The sequence below is a fragment of the Caloenas nicobarica genome, chromosome 2, assembly GCF_036013445.1.
Source record: "Caloenas nicobarica isolate bCalNic1 chromosome 2, bCalNic1.hap1, whole genome shotgun sequence".
Classification (NCBI taxonomy): domain Eukaryota; kingdom Metazoa; phylum Chordata; class Aves; order Columbiformes; family Columbidae; genus Caloenas; species Caloenas nicobarica.
The window spans coordinates 67082874-67096163 of record NC_088246.1 but is presented as its reverse complement, the minus strand read 5'-3'; the positions used below and the strand labels follow the sequence as shown (position 1 = coordinate 67096163).

The window sequence follows — 13290 nt, the reverse complement described above, 5'->3', positions numbered from 1 at the left end:
GCCGGGCAGGGGCTTCGCACGGCGCCCGGGCCAGAGAGCGACCGCGGCTGCTGCGGGAGCCGGTGGCGAGAGCCACTGGCCCAGGGCGACCTCAGCCTCCCGGGGGCCGGTGCTCCTGCAGCCAAACCACCACGCACAAGCCCACCCTCTCTCTCCGGACGGGGGGGTCTCGGTGGGGCTGGGGCTACGGGACGCAGAAGCCCCTCACAGACACGCCCCGCCCGCCCTGCAGTGGCAGAACAAACGCCTCCACCCGCCCAGCGCCGAGCGGCCGCTCCTGGCCCGGCCGCTCCTGGCCCGGCCCCTCCGCAGCTCCTCCTCCGCAGCTCCTCCTCCGCAGCTCCTCCTCCGCAGCTCCTCCGGCGCGGGGCGGGCGGGCTGGGTGGGGCCCCGCCGCCTGTCGCCGGTGCGCGGCCATGGCGAGCCTGCTACCGCGGCGTGCCGCCGCTGCCGCCCGCCGCCTCCTCCTCCTTCTCCCCCCGCCGGCCCCGGGTCCGGCGGCGGCGCGGCGCGGTAGCTCGGCGCTGCCCGCCGCCCTGGTGCGCCGGGGCGGCCTGGTGGGCGGCCGCTGGCTGGAGACCCCCGCCGCTTTCCCCGTGCAGGACCCGGCCAGCGGCGAGGAGCTGGGCCTGGTGGCCGACTGCGGGCCGGCCGAGGCGCGGGCGGCCGTGCGGGCCGCACACGAAGCCGGCGCCGCCTGGGGCCGCCTCCCCGCCAAGGTGAGCGGCGGCGGAAGATGGCGGCGCGGGCGAGGCGCGGCTCCTAACGCCGCCTGGGGCGGGAGGCGGCCGGGAAGGGGAGGTGCGCTCCGGCCAGGGCCCGCGGGCTGCGGGGCCGCCCCGGGGGTTTTCGCGGCTCCGCTTCCCCCACGGAGGGGCCGGTGGCAAGCGGCGCGGCCTCCCTGCGGGCGGCGGCCACGGCTGCCTTGTCTCTCCCCAGGAGAGGAGCGGGCGGCTCCGCAGGTGGTTCGAGCTGATGCTGGAGAACAAGGACGGGCTGGCCAGGATCGTGACGGCCGAGAACGTGAGTTTGCGCTGCGGGCGTGCCCGCTGCTGGCGTTCTGCCTTCTTGGAGATGTTGACGTTGGTATAAAACCGACAGCCGTCAAAACGCCCCGTATGCGTTTCACCAGTTAGCCACCATCTCTTTTTCTGTTACTTAAAGTTGAGCCTGCCATGCGCATTGTGCATTCACATCGCTCTGTTACCCTGTTTCCCCGAAAATAAGACAGGGTCTTATATTAATTTTTGCTGCAAAAGAAGCATATAGGTGATAGGCCACATAGACGCGTATAGACAATAAGGCATATTTTCCAGATATGTCTTATTTTTCCATGAACAACAATCTACATTGATTCTCGAACAAAAAAATCAGCATTTATTCACGTACAGTCACATCATCACATTCTGGAACATCATCATAACTCTCCAAACCCTGAATTCCATCGTGAATTTCTTGTGGCTCTTATTTCATTTAGAACCATTGGCCCCAATTTCTCATGTCTAGCAATAGCACTTTCCATAAATGAGCACCTCTTGTCCATGTAGCCTGCTTGTAGCACATTGGCAACGCAGCTGTCGGTTGTCTGTCCGGTGTCTGCTCTTCTTAGTGAAGGGTCTGTCTGTCCTGCTGCATTCTACTGTCAATTAATTTCACTTCTTTTCCTGTATAGCTGCCTGGACACTATTTAAATTCACTTTTTTATGAACTGTAACTAGGGCTTATTTTTGGAGTAGGGCTTATATTTCAAGCATCCTCAAAAATCCTGAAAAATTGTGCTAGGGCTTAATTTCGGGGTAGGCCTTATTTTCAGGGAAACAGGGTGGGTCATTTGAAAATGTTCCCAACATTTGTCTTTCTGACATATAATGCATTATTTTGATGACAATAGTACCTAACAATCCAGTGGAAATCAGACCCACGTTGTGTTTCATGGTGTGCAAAAGCAGACATCAGCCCAAACCATGGTCTTCCTGGCAGAAATGTTTGTGTTTTATCATTTTCATTGACTGCATTGAAGAAATTGCAGTACTACTAAAGCAAATGTACAAGTTGGATTCACTGTGTACTTTGGTTTGCATCACAGAGCAGCCTGGGAGCTCACGGGCTGGTATCCTTTTGGATAAAACCATGCTGGAAGATACTTGCAGCTCCGGTGTGGCATCCCAGCTGCTTATGTTCGTTCAGTCTGTGGGATCAGACCTGGGGGTAGTCCAAAGTAATACTCGCCAAAACAAACATCCCTGGCATGAACTTTTAACTGTTTTGCCATGAGTTACATCTTCTTCAGAACAGTAGCAGCAGCTAACTGCAGAGTTTGTAAATACACGCTCCATTTGCTATTCCCTCCTTGTCTGCGGCAGGTATGAATCCAGGAACAACATACAAAATGTTGACTATACAATGACAGTATATTGAAGCCGCACAACTATTGCTGCTGTAATCATACAGTCCTTTGTGGAGATCACAGTGTACATGATAGGGGATTATAAAGTACTCCAAAAAGAACAGAAACTCCGAAATGACTTGGATTTCTTTTTATTGCACCAGTCTGCTGCTTACAGTGTATCTTCAATCTGATTTAATCAAAGGGGAAGCCTCTGAAAGAAGCACAGGGTGAAATCTTGTATTCTGCCTCATTTCTGGAGTGGTTTGCGGAGGAAGCTCGCCGGGTTTACGGAGATGTCATTCCAGCATCTGCGAAAGACAGAAGAATCCTGGTGCTGAAGCAGCCAGTAGGAGTGGCAGCCGTTATAACCCCAGTAAGCACAGCTGAGTTTTTCAAATTGTGAAGGTTGTCAGCTCAGCCCAAAGGATGGGGCTGTGGCCTTACAGCTCCTCCAGCCCTGGCAAACACCCCTGTAGAGTTTCATTTCTACCTTGTACTCGCTGCTTCTTGGGTTGGCAGTGCTTCGTTGTAATGTTCACTTGGGACAAAGCACATAATGCAGATTTATTTAGGCTATTGCATAATTACAGAAAATGTCAGCTATTTCTTCAAAAACAGGAGGCAAAATTTCCCCAACTTTGATTGTGCTTTTTTTTCTCATCCTAGTGGAATTTCCCCAGCGCTATGATTACCCGGAAGGTTGGTGCGGCTCTGGCAGCTGGCTGTACGGTGGTAGTGAAACCTGCAGAGGACACACCTCTATCAGCATTAGCTCTTGGGGAGGTGAGTGTTTATGCCAAGCTTTGCCTTAGCAGTGGGCTGAAGCTGTAAACGGGGAGTCAGAGGGGCTTTGAACATAACTTTGGCCAGCTCTGTACATGAAGGAAGGGCAAACTGGCTGACATGATCCAGAGGTTTTGGGTTAGTAAGAATTTTTGAAGTTACCTCTAATACAGTCTAGAGCCTCAAGGAGAACTCAGCCATTTACCTACACAAAACATTTTTGTATCATTCCTTTGGTGGCTTTGAATGACAGCTTAAACCTGAGCAAAGCTGCTGTCTTGACACCATGGTATCTGTTACTAGTTGTGCTGTGCACTTTCGGCTTCCATTGACTTACTGGTTTCTTCTTCCATTGACTGCTTTCTTTAAAACAGTAGACAAACATTAAGTGACTATTCCTCATACAAAATGCACTGATAATGCAAATTCTGTGTTTCTTTTGTTGCAGCTTGCAAACCAGGCTGGAATTCCAGCGGGAGTGTATAATGTTGTTCCTTGTTCCAGACAACAGACACCAGCTGTAGGAGAAGTTCTGTGCACTGATCCTTTGGTAGCCAAAATATCTTTCACTGGCTCTACAGCAACAGGAAAGGTACATAAGTGCACAGCATATTCTTGCAGATTATTACTATGGTTATACTGGAAAAGAAGGGTGAAAGTGTGTGCCCTTATACAGAGCCGCCTTTTCTATCTGCTGTACCCAGATTATCCAAATAATTGTGTACTTCTTGAGATACTGTCTATGTACTTTAGTTTCAGTACTTCACAGAAGGGTGCTTGTGTGCAACTTCTGGATAACTGCCCTTTATTAAATTATAATGTGAACAGTTCTGTACAACATACTCTTGTTTCATATCATAAGGTGACAACATGCTAATAAGAACACTGAAACTGAGTTTCAAAGGTACTATTCTGGAATGGCTTCTGCAGTTGAGAGAAGGTATTAGAGAAGTGAGGCCTTTGAACCTCTCCTGTCCACCATAATCAATAAGCAATCTTGTCACCATCTCTAAGGAAATCAATAAAACTGCAGAGTGTGGCTAGAAGATGATAGAATTCTATGCGATAGCTGTATGCAGAATGAAGAAAAAGTCTGGTATCAAGGCAAATCTGAATCCCAAATTCTGTCAGATCTTGGAAAAATTTTGTAAGACTGGTCAAGATTTTTATTACCGAAAAAGAACAAGCAAACGAGTGACAGTATTAGTGTATGAAAGTCTGACCTGAACTAAAGTGGGTGAAATTTCTTCATTATTTCTTGGCCAGAATTTCATCTCTAAAATTTAAATAAAGGAAATTAGTCCTCACTTTTGTCGTAGGAGAAAACAGGTGGTCTAGCATTAAAGATGCAAATTAATTCCCTGTCAGAGTTAAGTTTTTCACTGCCTTCCATCTGTGGTTCCACAGTTCACATCTGGTTGAGGTACAGGTTTCTGCGTCTCCTCTGTTGCCCACAGATATTGCTGAAACACGCAGCTGGTACTGTGAAGCGAGTTTCCATGGAGCTTGGAGGACATGCTCCTTTTATAGTGTTTGACAGTGCCAATGTGGACCGTGCTGTTGCAGGAGCCCTTGCTTCTAAGTATAGAAACTCAGGGCAGGTAAGTAACCTTTTTGTCATTGTTTCTGCAAAATGAAGAGCTGCACGTATAGTTTAAGCTGTAAATAGACTATTTTATGAAAAAGGAAAGCATAGAACACTTAATTACGAAGAGAAAGACACTGGAGTGGCACATGGCTCTGGGCAAGTTATCAGCAAGTCTGAATAACAGCACTGTAAAATTCCATGTACTTTCACAACATACATGGCAGTCTATAATATCACTGAGAAGGAAGATGTTCATTAGGACCCCTTGCAAGAGCATGAGAAGCGATAATGCATTTTGTCATGTACTTTGTTAGAATTAAATTTATTGGAGAACTGGAGCTATGAAAAGGCACCGTCTTGCCTCAGGTCTCAGGATTATGTTTTATAACCTGCCTAGCCATTTCTTAAAATAAAGGCTTCAAGTCTCATTATAAATGTTTCTGTATGTAAGATTGTGTGTTCAAGTCTTTTTTTGTGTTCTGAAAGCACCCAGCAGGAGTTAAGGGGATTGAAATCTGTTAAGGCACTCGGGGATAGATGTTTCCACAATAAGTAGCTTTAAAAAAGTGATAGACAGGATTCAAGTGTACATTGCTTCAAATGTATTTTACTTAGAGTAAAAAAAAATTTAAGACCATCACTTTCCCTAACAGTCAGCTGAGCAGGGCTGTGTGGAGACTGTTCCAGCTTTGTGAGCATTGCCTCTAGATGTGAACATGAAGTTGACGTTGACAAACTCCAACTTTGGAGAAGCCGCAAGTTTTCATTGGGATCAGGAGGTCATTTGCTTGGGAAAATGTTGCTTGAATAACACAAGAAGAAAACATATGACTAATCTTGGCAAGAAAGAAAGGAATCAAAATAGAATGGAATGTGGACAAGGACCACTGAGTGATCAGACCCAGATCAGACAAGATCTAACATGAAAGGCACCTCGGCTGCTGCATAGAAGGATAAAGTAGCTGTTACTTTTGAGAGGCTATAGCAATCAAAATAGGATGCAGTCAGAGCAAAGGGGTAGCACAAATAAGTAGGCCATTCAAAGCACTTAAAAACAAATTGCAGGAAGAAAGCAAATTCAAACTTATATAATGAAGGAGTAAGAAAAAAATAAACGCACATCACCGAGTGTGATTTGAGGTTCTGCTGCTCAGTCCAGGATTCTGCAGTCTAATTGGAAGGTATTTTTTGTAGCTTCTGGACCTTGGCTGATCCGTATATCAGAATCCACGTAACTCAGAAAACCTTTTCCGAAGTTGAGTGACTTAAATGTAGCATTGTGGCATATTTCTTGCATATACTGACAGCTTGTTAATGTTGTATTTCTAAAGTGAGAGGAGTGATGAAAGAAATGGCAAAGCAAGGTAACAGCTTAGGGTGATGAAGAAGAGGCAGAGGACAGATCACTCTAATAACCTGACACTGTGGCATGGAGGCCAGAATGAATTCATGGATGGATTAAATACAATATAAACTACTGTTTGTTTTTCATGTTTGTTTTCAGACCTGTGTTTGCACAAACCGTTTCCTCGTGCAAAAAGGAATCCATGACAAATTTGTGGAAAAGTTTGCTAAAGCTATAGAAAGGGAACTACATGTCGGAAATGGATTTGATGCAAAAACTACCCAAGGGCCGCTAATAAATGAAAAAGCAGTGGAGAAGGTATAAATAAAATATTTCATTTTTGACATCTTAATTTCCTTTTTATGATCCTAGAGTAACTTCAGATTTATATTTCACTTTTTTCACATTTGGTTTGTTAGATTGTATTTGCAGTGTGGCTGGAAGTGTGTTCTGTCCTCCCAGTCTGTGTATATGTATAGCCGAACAGATGTGGCCAGTTAATGTATCATTCCTCTATTTCCATCGAGGGAAAAAGAGATTCCTCTTTTAGGAGACATTCATTTCTCCTGGTTACTTTCTAGCTGGTCTCAAGAACATTTACTGAAACTGGATACACTGTGAGAGTTGTGTGGTGATCCTGCAATTGTGAAGCACTGTGAATGACAACTTATTTTGAAGAACAGTGGTTCTCTTTGCAAAAGCTAAGCAGAATAATACATTGCTGTTAAAAATACCAGAGCTCTGGATGTTGTAATCACTTGAAACCTTACATGCGTGGTTTGGGTCTTCTGTTTTGGATGATTCGTGACTCCAGGATTTTTTTTTTAAATCACATTAAGTCACATTATCTATAATATTTCACCCTTCCTGAGGTTAAATATTATTAAATAATGTGGTTCATACTTTCTAAGGTACTATGGCTCAGTTATATGCAGGCTTGGTTTGAATCCCATTATACTTGAACGCTGCCAGATTCCTTCTGTTTATAAAACAACAGAATATGAAAATATTTGGAGGTTTTTGGGAGACAAACGATACAATACTTTAATTTCTTTCCTTCATGCCTTCCGTTTGTGCATCACAAAAGTATAGTGTATGTCTGTGTATCATATACATCTATATATACAAATAAGCAAGCACTATATAAAGTCACTGTCGTCCTGTAATTTCCAAGGACAGTAATCTAGGTGGAAACTGGTACTTTAGTTTTCTCTTTATGTTCTTGTCTTTGGATGAATTGTAGGGAGTGGAAAATGTTGTTGCCAGTATCATCTTGAAAGTTGTCTGTTTCTCTTTAAATGACATTCGTGTACTTCTGTTTTCATATTGTGTGATCACCAATATCAGATGTACTTCTTAGGCCTGCAAAGACTTTTTCTCTTGTTAGATGTAATATTTAATTTCAACCAAAAAGCTGAATCTCTAATATCCATGAGACTGGTCCATACTCCTAATTTATCCCTCTGAAATTATGGCAGACCGAGATAAATAAAAAGTCAAGAGAAATTTTAAATAATACTGCAAATGGTCTTCTGAAAAGTAGAACCCTCTCTTCTAAATCTTCTATTTAATAGAGTATTGTTTCTTCAGTGGAAAATATACTATTGTTCATTCCTACACGCTGACTTTAAAATTTTTGGTTTGCATACCTCAGGTAGAGAGACATATTAATGACGCAGTTTCTCAAGGAGCATCTATTGTGACTGGAGGGAAACGACACAGCTTGGGGAAGAATTTCTTTGAGCCAACATTACTTAGTAACGTTACAACAAAAATGCTTTGCACCCAAGAGGAGACATTTGGTCCTTTAGCACCAGTTATCAAGTAAGATTATCCATTTTCAAGATTAAGAATAGCAATTACAAAAAACCAAAGAGAGATTATTTTGAATAAATAAGATCTGAATGACAGTTTGCCATAAGATATTATTGCATGACCACACAAGTCTTGTAATAAGACTGGGGTACACATGCGAAAACATACTTCGGGCAAGTGGTTTATTTGTTTCTTTCAACTTGATTTTAGCATTTCTTCAACTTTTTGAAAAGTATTTTATTTTCAATTGTATCAGCGGTGAAGCGAGGGTAGATAGCATCAAAACCATCATTTTCATGATTTGTAGTGTGAATTAGGAGGCAGGACTTTGCAGTTTGTCATGTGATTTGCTAGTCCTAAGTTTTTGTGGTGGAAAATCAGTGGGCTAACCCATGTGAAGTAAATGTTTTAGCTACCAGTACTGAGGGAGGATAAAGGCAATCTTAACTACTTAACTGCAGTTTAAATTAAGAGAAGTGGTGGAAACTCCTGCATTGTTTCAAAGACAAATTGAATTAGATGTTTTGTATCTTGACTTTTTTACTTCTGATAAGGCTGCTTCTTGTCAGTCAGCAAGACAGTAGATGAACTGTAGGCCTCATTTGTATTTTTTCTCTTTATATTGACAGATTTGAGACTGAAGCAGAAGCTATTGCTATAGCTAACGCAGCTAATGTGGGTTTAGCAGGTATGTGTTTCCGTCAGACAAATGCATTTGTGTGGTTTTATGAGCTTTAGTGTTATGGGATGATGATTTTCAATGTCAGTAAGTCTCTTTTTTATACTCTTCTGCAATTGTTCTTCTTGATTTTAATTTTCATTCCTGTGTCTCTGTGTCTGCATGGCAGGATATTTCTACTCCCAGGATCCGGCTCAGATCTGGAGAGTTGCAGAACAGCTGGAAGTTGGAATGGTCGGTGTTAATGAAGGAATAGTGTCCTCGGTGGAGAGTCCTTTTGGTGGGGTAAAAGAGTCTGGCTTAGGGCGAGAAGGTTCAAAATATGGCATCGATGAATACTTAGAAATAAAATATGTCTGCTTTGGAGGCTTATAAAAATCTTCATAAAGCACACTAAGAGCTTGGAACAGAGTGTTGTAGTTTTAATAAGCTTCTTGAACCAGAAATATGTATAAATTCAACTTCTACCTTCTCTAAGGAACCCTGTTCTGTATGTGTAGAGATATTTACAGTATTCTGTGCTGCCATATGTTTTTACATGTTCTTTATTTATACATTCAGTTTTTCAGCAATGTGATCACAATGTCCATCATTTTTAGTAATCAGTAGGGAAGAATCCACATTTATTCTTATTGGATTGCCCCTGTGTAACTCGGAGGACTTGGAGACTTGTGCATAATGAAAATAGATCATAACCTATGGCAAGGGGAAACTAGACCACTATTTTCTACTGCCTCTGATGGTTTCAGTGTGGATGCGGGAGGCTTTGGGGATGGCAGTCTCCCATTAGAATTTTGTGTAAATACTCACGTTTTCTAATGTGGCTGTGACCTTCTTTTAGAATCAGGTGTGTCTTTTTTTTTTTAGTTGTGGGAGAAAGGAGAGCAATTGCTTTTAGCTTCAGCTAGGGATCCATGCAGGCAAATGCCACAGATTTTTCAGTGCATATTAATGCTGGCTGCAGAGCTGCCAGCTGTTCAGCTTTGGGCTTCTGAGCAAAGGGCTGTAATTTGTGCCTGACAGCTTGTACGCCTGGGATCAAATAGGCCCTTGTTTGATGTTTGTGAGCCCCAGCAGTCCTGGGAACAGGAGAGTCCAGGACAAGGAGTTGCTGGCTTAGTGAGTAGCAGGAGGAAGATGGGATGCTTACTTGCAGAAATAACTTGCGGAATTGTGAAAGGACACTATAAGGGCTATGTGAAGGAAGCACAAGTGGTGACATGATGATATAGGTAAACTCCCTTCCATGAAAGAATGTGACTGTCCTTGGGTAGAATGGAAATGTTGCTCAGTGTCTAAAGGAACGTTCCTCACCATCTTCAAAAACCATGAGCAGATAGATGGTTCTGTTCCTATGGGCTTTGTGTCTTGAACTGGATTTGTGGTTACACAGGTGTCAATTAGGGAGGAAGGTTTAAAAACCTTTGAACATTGCTAACATGTGACTTAATAAAGATTTAAATAGAAGTGATTAGAGGTGAGACTTCTACATATCACCTCACTATTTTGTCATCTTCAAAAGATGATGTAAAGCTTCCTTAATATGAAATAAACAATGTTGTTTAAACATTATTTTAATGAAAGTCAAAGGAAGTACTTTAAAAAATGTACAATGTTAATAAATCAGCACTGCAGAGGCTAAAGGGAATAAATTTTGTTTGCTTTGTTGGTTAACTTTATTTGGTGGGGCTTTACCCATCAATTATTAAAAATAAAAGAAGGTAACAGAGCTCTTCTTCCTATACACTAATGAATGTACCCTATGAAATGGAATATTTTAAGGTATTTTATCCAGTCAGGCAAGGAGGTACCAGATAACACAAGACTTGGTGGGGGGGTGAGGGGGAAGCAACCCAGAACTGAGTTTCACAGAGGTTTTTTAAAACGCACATAAGGTAGCATTGACTGCTACTTATTATTTCTAAATATTTTTTAATGGTTATATTTGTGTAACACTTGAGACCAGGTGAGTCTGGAGCATATGAACTGTCAGTAGAGCGTGTGTGCATCATGCCAAGCAAAGGGTGGTTAAAGGACACTTACTGCCCTTCCAATAATTTCCAATGCACGAAAAATGCACATTTAAGATAGTGAGGACTTAAAACTGTTACCAGTTGCAGCATTTGTGCTTGTTGCCAAGAACAAAAAAAGAATGGCCTATTTCTACGCTAGCCTTCTTATAGCCAACTTCTAAGCTTACACTACTGAGAGCAGAGGCTGCCCGAATTTGAGGAATACAGTGTTGTGGAAGAGGAAGCTGTCTGCCAGCCTTGACTGCCAGTAAGTGTTTATTTCTTATTGGAAAGAGTAACTAGGCAGAAGGTCATAACTTGGTGCATGGGTACAACTGCACAAACTTAAAATATCTCTGCCTGTGAACTGCAGTATAAGGCCAAAATTAAAGTTATCTCATTTACTGCGGTATGACAGTGCAGTCTTGAATGTGGGTGTACTTCTTGGGACAGTGCAGTTGGAGGATAAATTCTTTAACCTGCTGCTCTCTTAATTGCAAAGTTAGTGATCTGATGCATTGGTGCATTTTAAATCTTGATGTCTTTTCTGAGAATAGCACTGTTAATGAGTAAATGTTTACTTTTTTGGTAGCAAATAATACCTTTTACTATGCCTGATAACAAGCACAAACCATAATTAAAGATAAGCTATGTTAATAAACTTTAAGAATACCTTTGTCTAGATGGGATTGTGGTTGGATTCCAGCATAGTATCCTTGTGTCAGTAAGGTCTACATCAGTTAAGCACAGAATAATCTTAAACTTGTCTTCATAGCAAAAGCTGTGATTTTTCAACAAAAGATATACTTGAATTCTCACACCTCATTTATGTTTATTACACTTGTGACAGTTTAGCCATTTCTGGATATTAAAACTGTGACGGAAAAAATGTTTTCAGTTAATAAATAACTTCTGTGAAAGCACTGGCTTTTGTGGTTTATTGTAATACCTTATTCAATGTTGAATTGATAAACTGACAGCAGCCACATTAAGTTCAGTCTCTCAGATCTGCACAGAATTTTTTGTTCCGGCAGCTTTAGTGCTGGAAAAAAGACACTTCTTTGCATCCACATGTTGATGAGGTATAAGATCTGGGTTACTCCAATTACAGTCCCTTGAATCTAAATAAAATAGATGAGACTGACACAGTAATATGCCATCAGTCATTTTGTATGTAAGTCTTCTATGCTGAATCAAACACTTTACCACAAGATATAGGCTTTGTGGATCAGAGTGTCTTTCCCTGCTTTCAGGATATGATTACTTGCATAATTCTTTACTTCATTTATTAAGATTTAAAATAGATTTTCGGAAGCTTTTTAATTTCCACTTAGCTAATACAGTTTTGAACCCTCAGAAACTGTCTTCTAATTTCCAACCCAAATTAGTCATGGCCAATTTCCGTTTTATTTTCCTACATTGCCCTTTGTTTGACCGCCCACCCCCCCTGCCCCCCCACTGCATGTCCTCTGTGTGTAATAAACTCTTAAGCTATCTTTACCTGTTCTACTAGATACTAACATTTTTAGCTTAAATAAGCAGAAATTATTTCCAATCACAGTGCATAAGCTTTTTCTGACAAGTCACTACAGATAACAGTTGTACATTGTTATGCTAAGCTGGCAAAGTTACCTTGGGTGCTTGGAATAAGTGAAGAGGCTGGTAACACCACTGATCCAATACCAGTGAAGACAGATGATCAGTCTTACTAAAAAAGTATGTGAAGCCTGATCAATATCTAGTACTTAATTTTGCTTACTGTAGCTGGCAGATTGCACTTCACTATGTCTTGTCACTGAGATCAAGGAAATGTTTAAGCAGGCTAGTGTTCTGCAGCCTCTTTCCCAGGCAGTGGCGATTTTAGAAACATTTTATGCTTTTATGATTAGTTGTGCTTTCGTGATTAAGCCACAGAACATAAACAGCAGTTTAAGTGGCCTGCAGAGAGTAAAACAGCTTTTACTGTTCTCAAGATCAATCAGGCACATGTTGGGAGTTGGGTGATCCTGTAAGTAAAAGAAGCTCTGTGCTTTGACTTGGCATTGAAGTAACTGTCTCGCTGTAACTGGTCATGCCCATTGTTCCAGCCCTACTGCTCATGGAAGGCTAGAGTTATCTTAGAAGGTTTAAGTAATGTGTTCAGAAGTTCTAAGTTAATTTTAGCACTTGTTTAAAGCACTTTCAATGTCAAAACTCCCTGCCTTCCAAGACACAAGAAGGTGGTGGTTTATTCACTTTTATCAGTGATGTTGAAGCTGCTTAGCACAACTGGCTTGTTCAGGAACCACCACTGATGATCTTCTGTGGCACAAGCCCATAGAGATGTGCATCAGCCTCCTCCAAGGGGAGTGGGGAGGCTATTGCTGTTACTGAAATGTGCAGTGCAATAACGGGCAGATTCCATTCTTCAATGAAGGACACTCTATCTCATCAGCTCATTCAGCAGCCAGTATTCCCTTGTAGGAGTCAAGTATTTTAAGAGGTACCACGTACACTTTGGCATCATGTATCCAAATACAATTCAAGCAGCTTTTATGGTGTATGGTTTTTTTCCTCACAGAGAAACACTTGTATCTCATAGCACCTTTTATTATCAAGATTTAGCACAAACTTCACACACACTGATGCATGGATTTTTCTTTTCCAGTTTGGAAACAGGGAGCATAATCTACTCCTAGC

At 42.2% G+C, this 13290-nt stretch overlaps 1 protein-coding gene across 1 annotated transcript; it reads left to right on the top strand.

Annotated features, from left to right (window-relative positions):
• The first annotated feature begins 379 nt into the window (after positions 1–379).
• On the top strand, positions 380–11531 carry ALDH5A1 (aldehyde dehydrogenase 5 family member A1). Its single transcript, XM_065629785.1, has 10 exons — positions 380–719; positions 940–1023; positions 2592–2762; positions 3056–3172; positions 3621–3764; positions 4630–4773; positions 6265–6423; positions 7760–7929; positions 8550–8608; positions 8769–11531. The coding sequence occupies exons 1-10, from the start codon at positions 417–419 to the stop codon at positions 8972–8974; spliced, it is 1557 nt and encodes a 518-aa protein (XP_065485857.1). The 5' UTR covers positions 380–416; the 3' UTR covers positions 8975–11531.
• The last annotated feature ends 1759 nt before the right edge of the window (positions 11532–13290 follow it).

Coding starts and splice junctions, on each gene's coding strand:
- ALDH5A1 (XM_065629785.1), top strand. CDS start 417: ATGGCGAGCCTGCTACCGCGGCGTGCCGCCGCTGCCGCCCGCCGCCTC. Junction 3,765..4,629: donor GCTCTACAGCAACAGGAAAG/GTACATAAGTGC, acceptor TGTTGCCCACAG/ATATTGCTGAAACACGCAGC. Junction 6,424..7,759: donor ATGAAAAAGCAGTGGAGAAG/GTATAAATAAAA, acceptor TGCATACCTCAG/GTAGAGAGACATATTAATGA.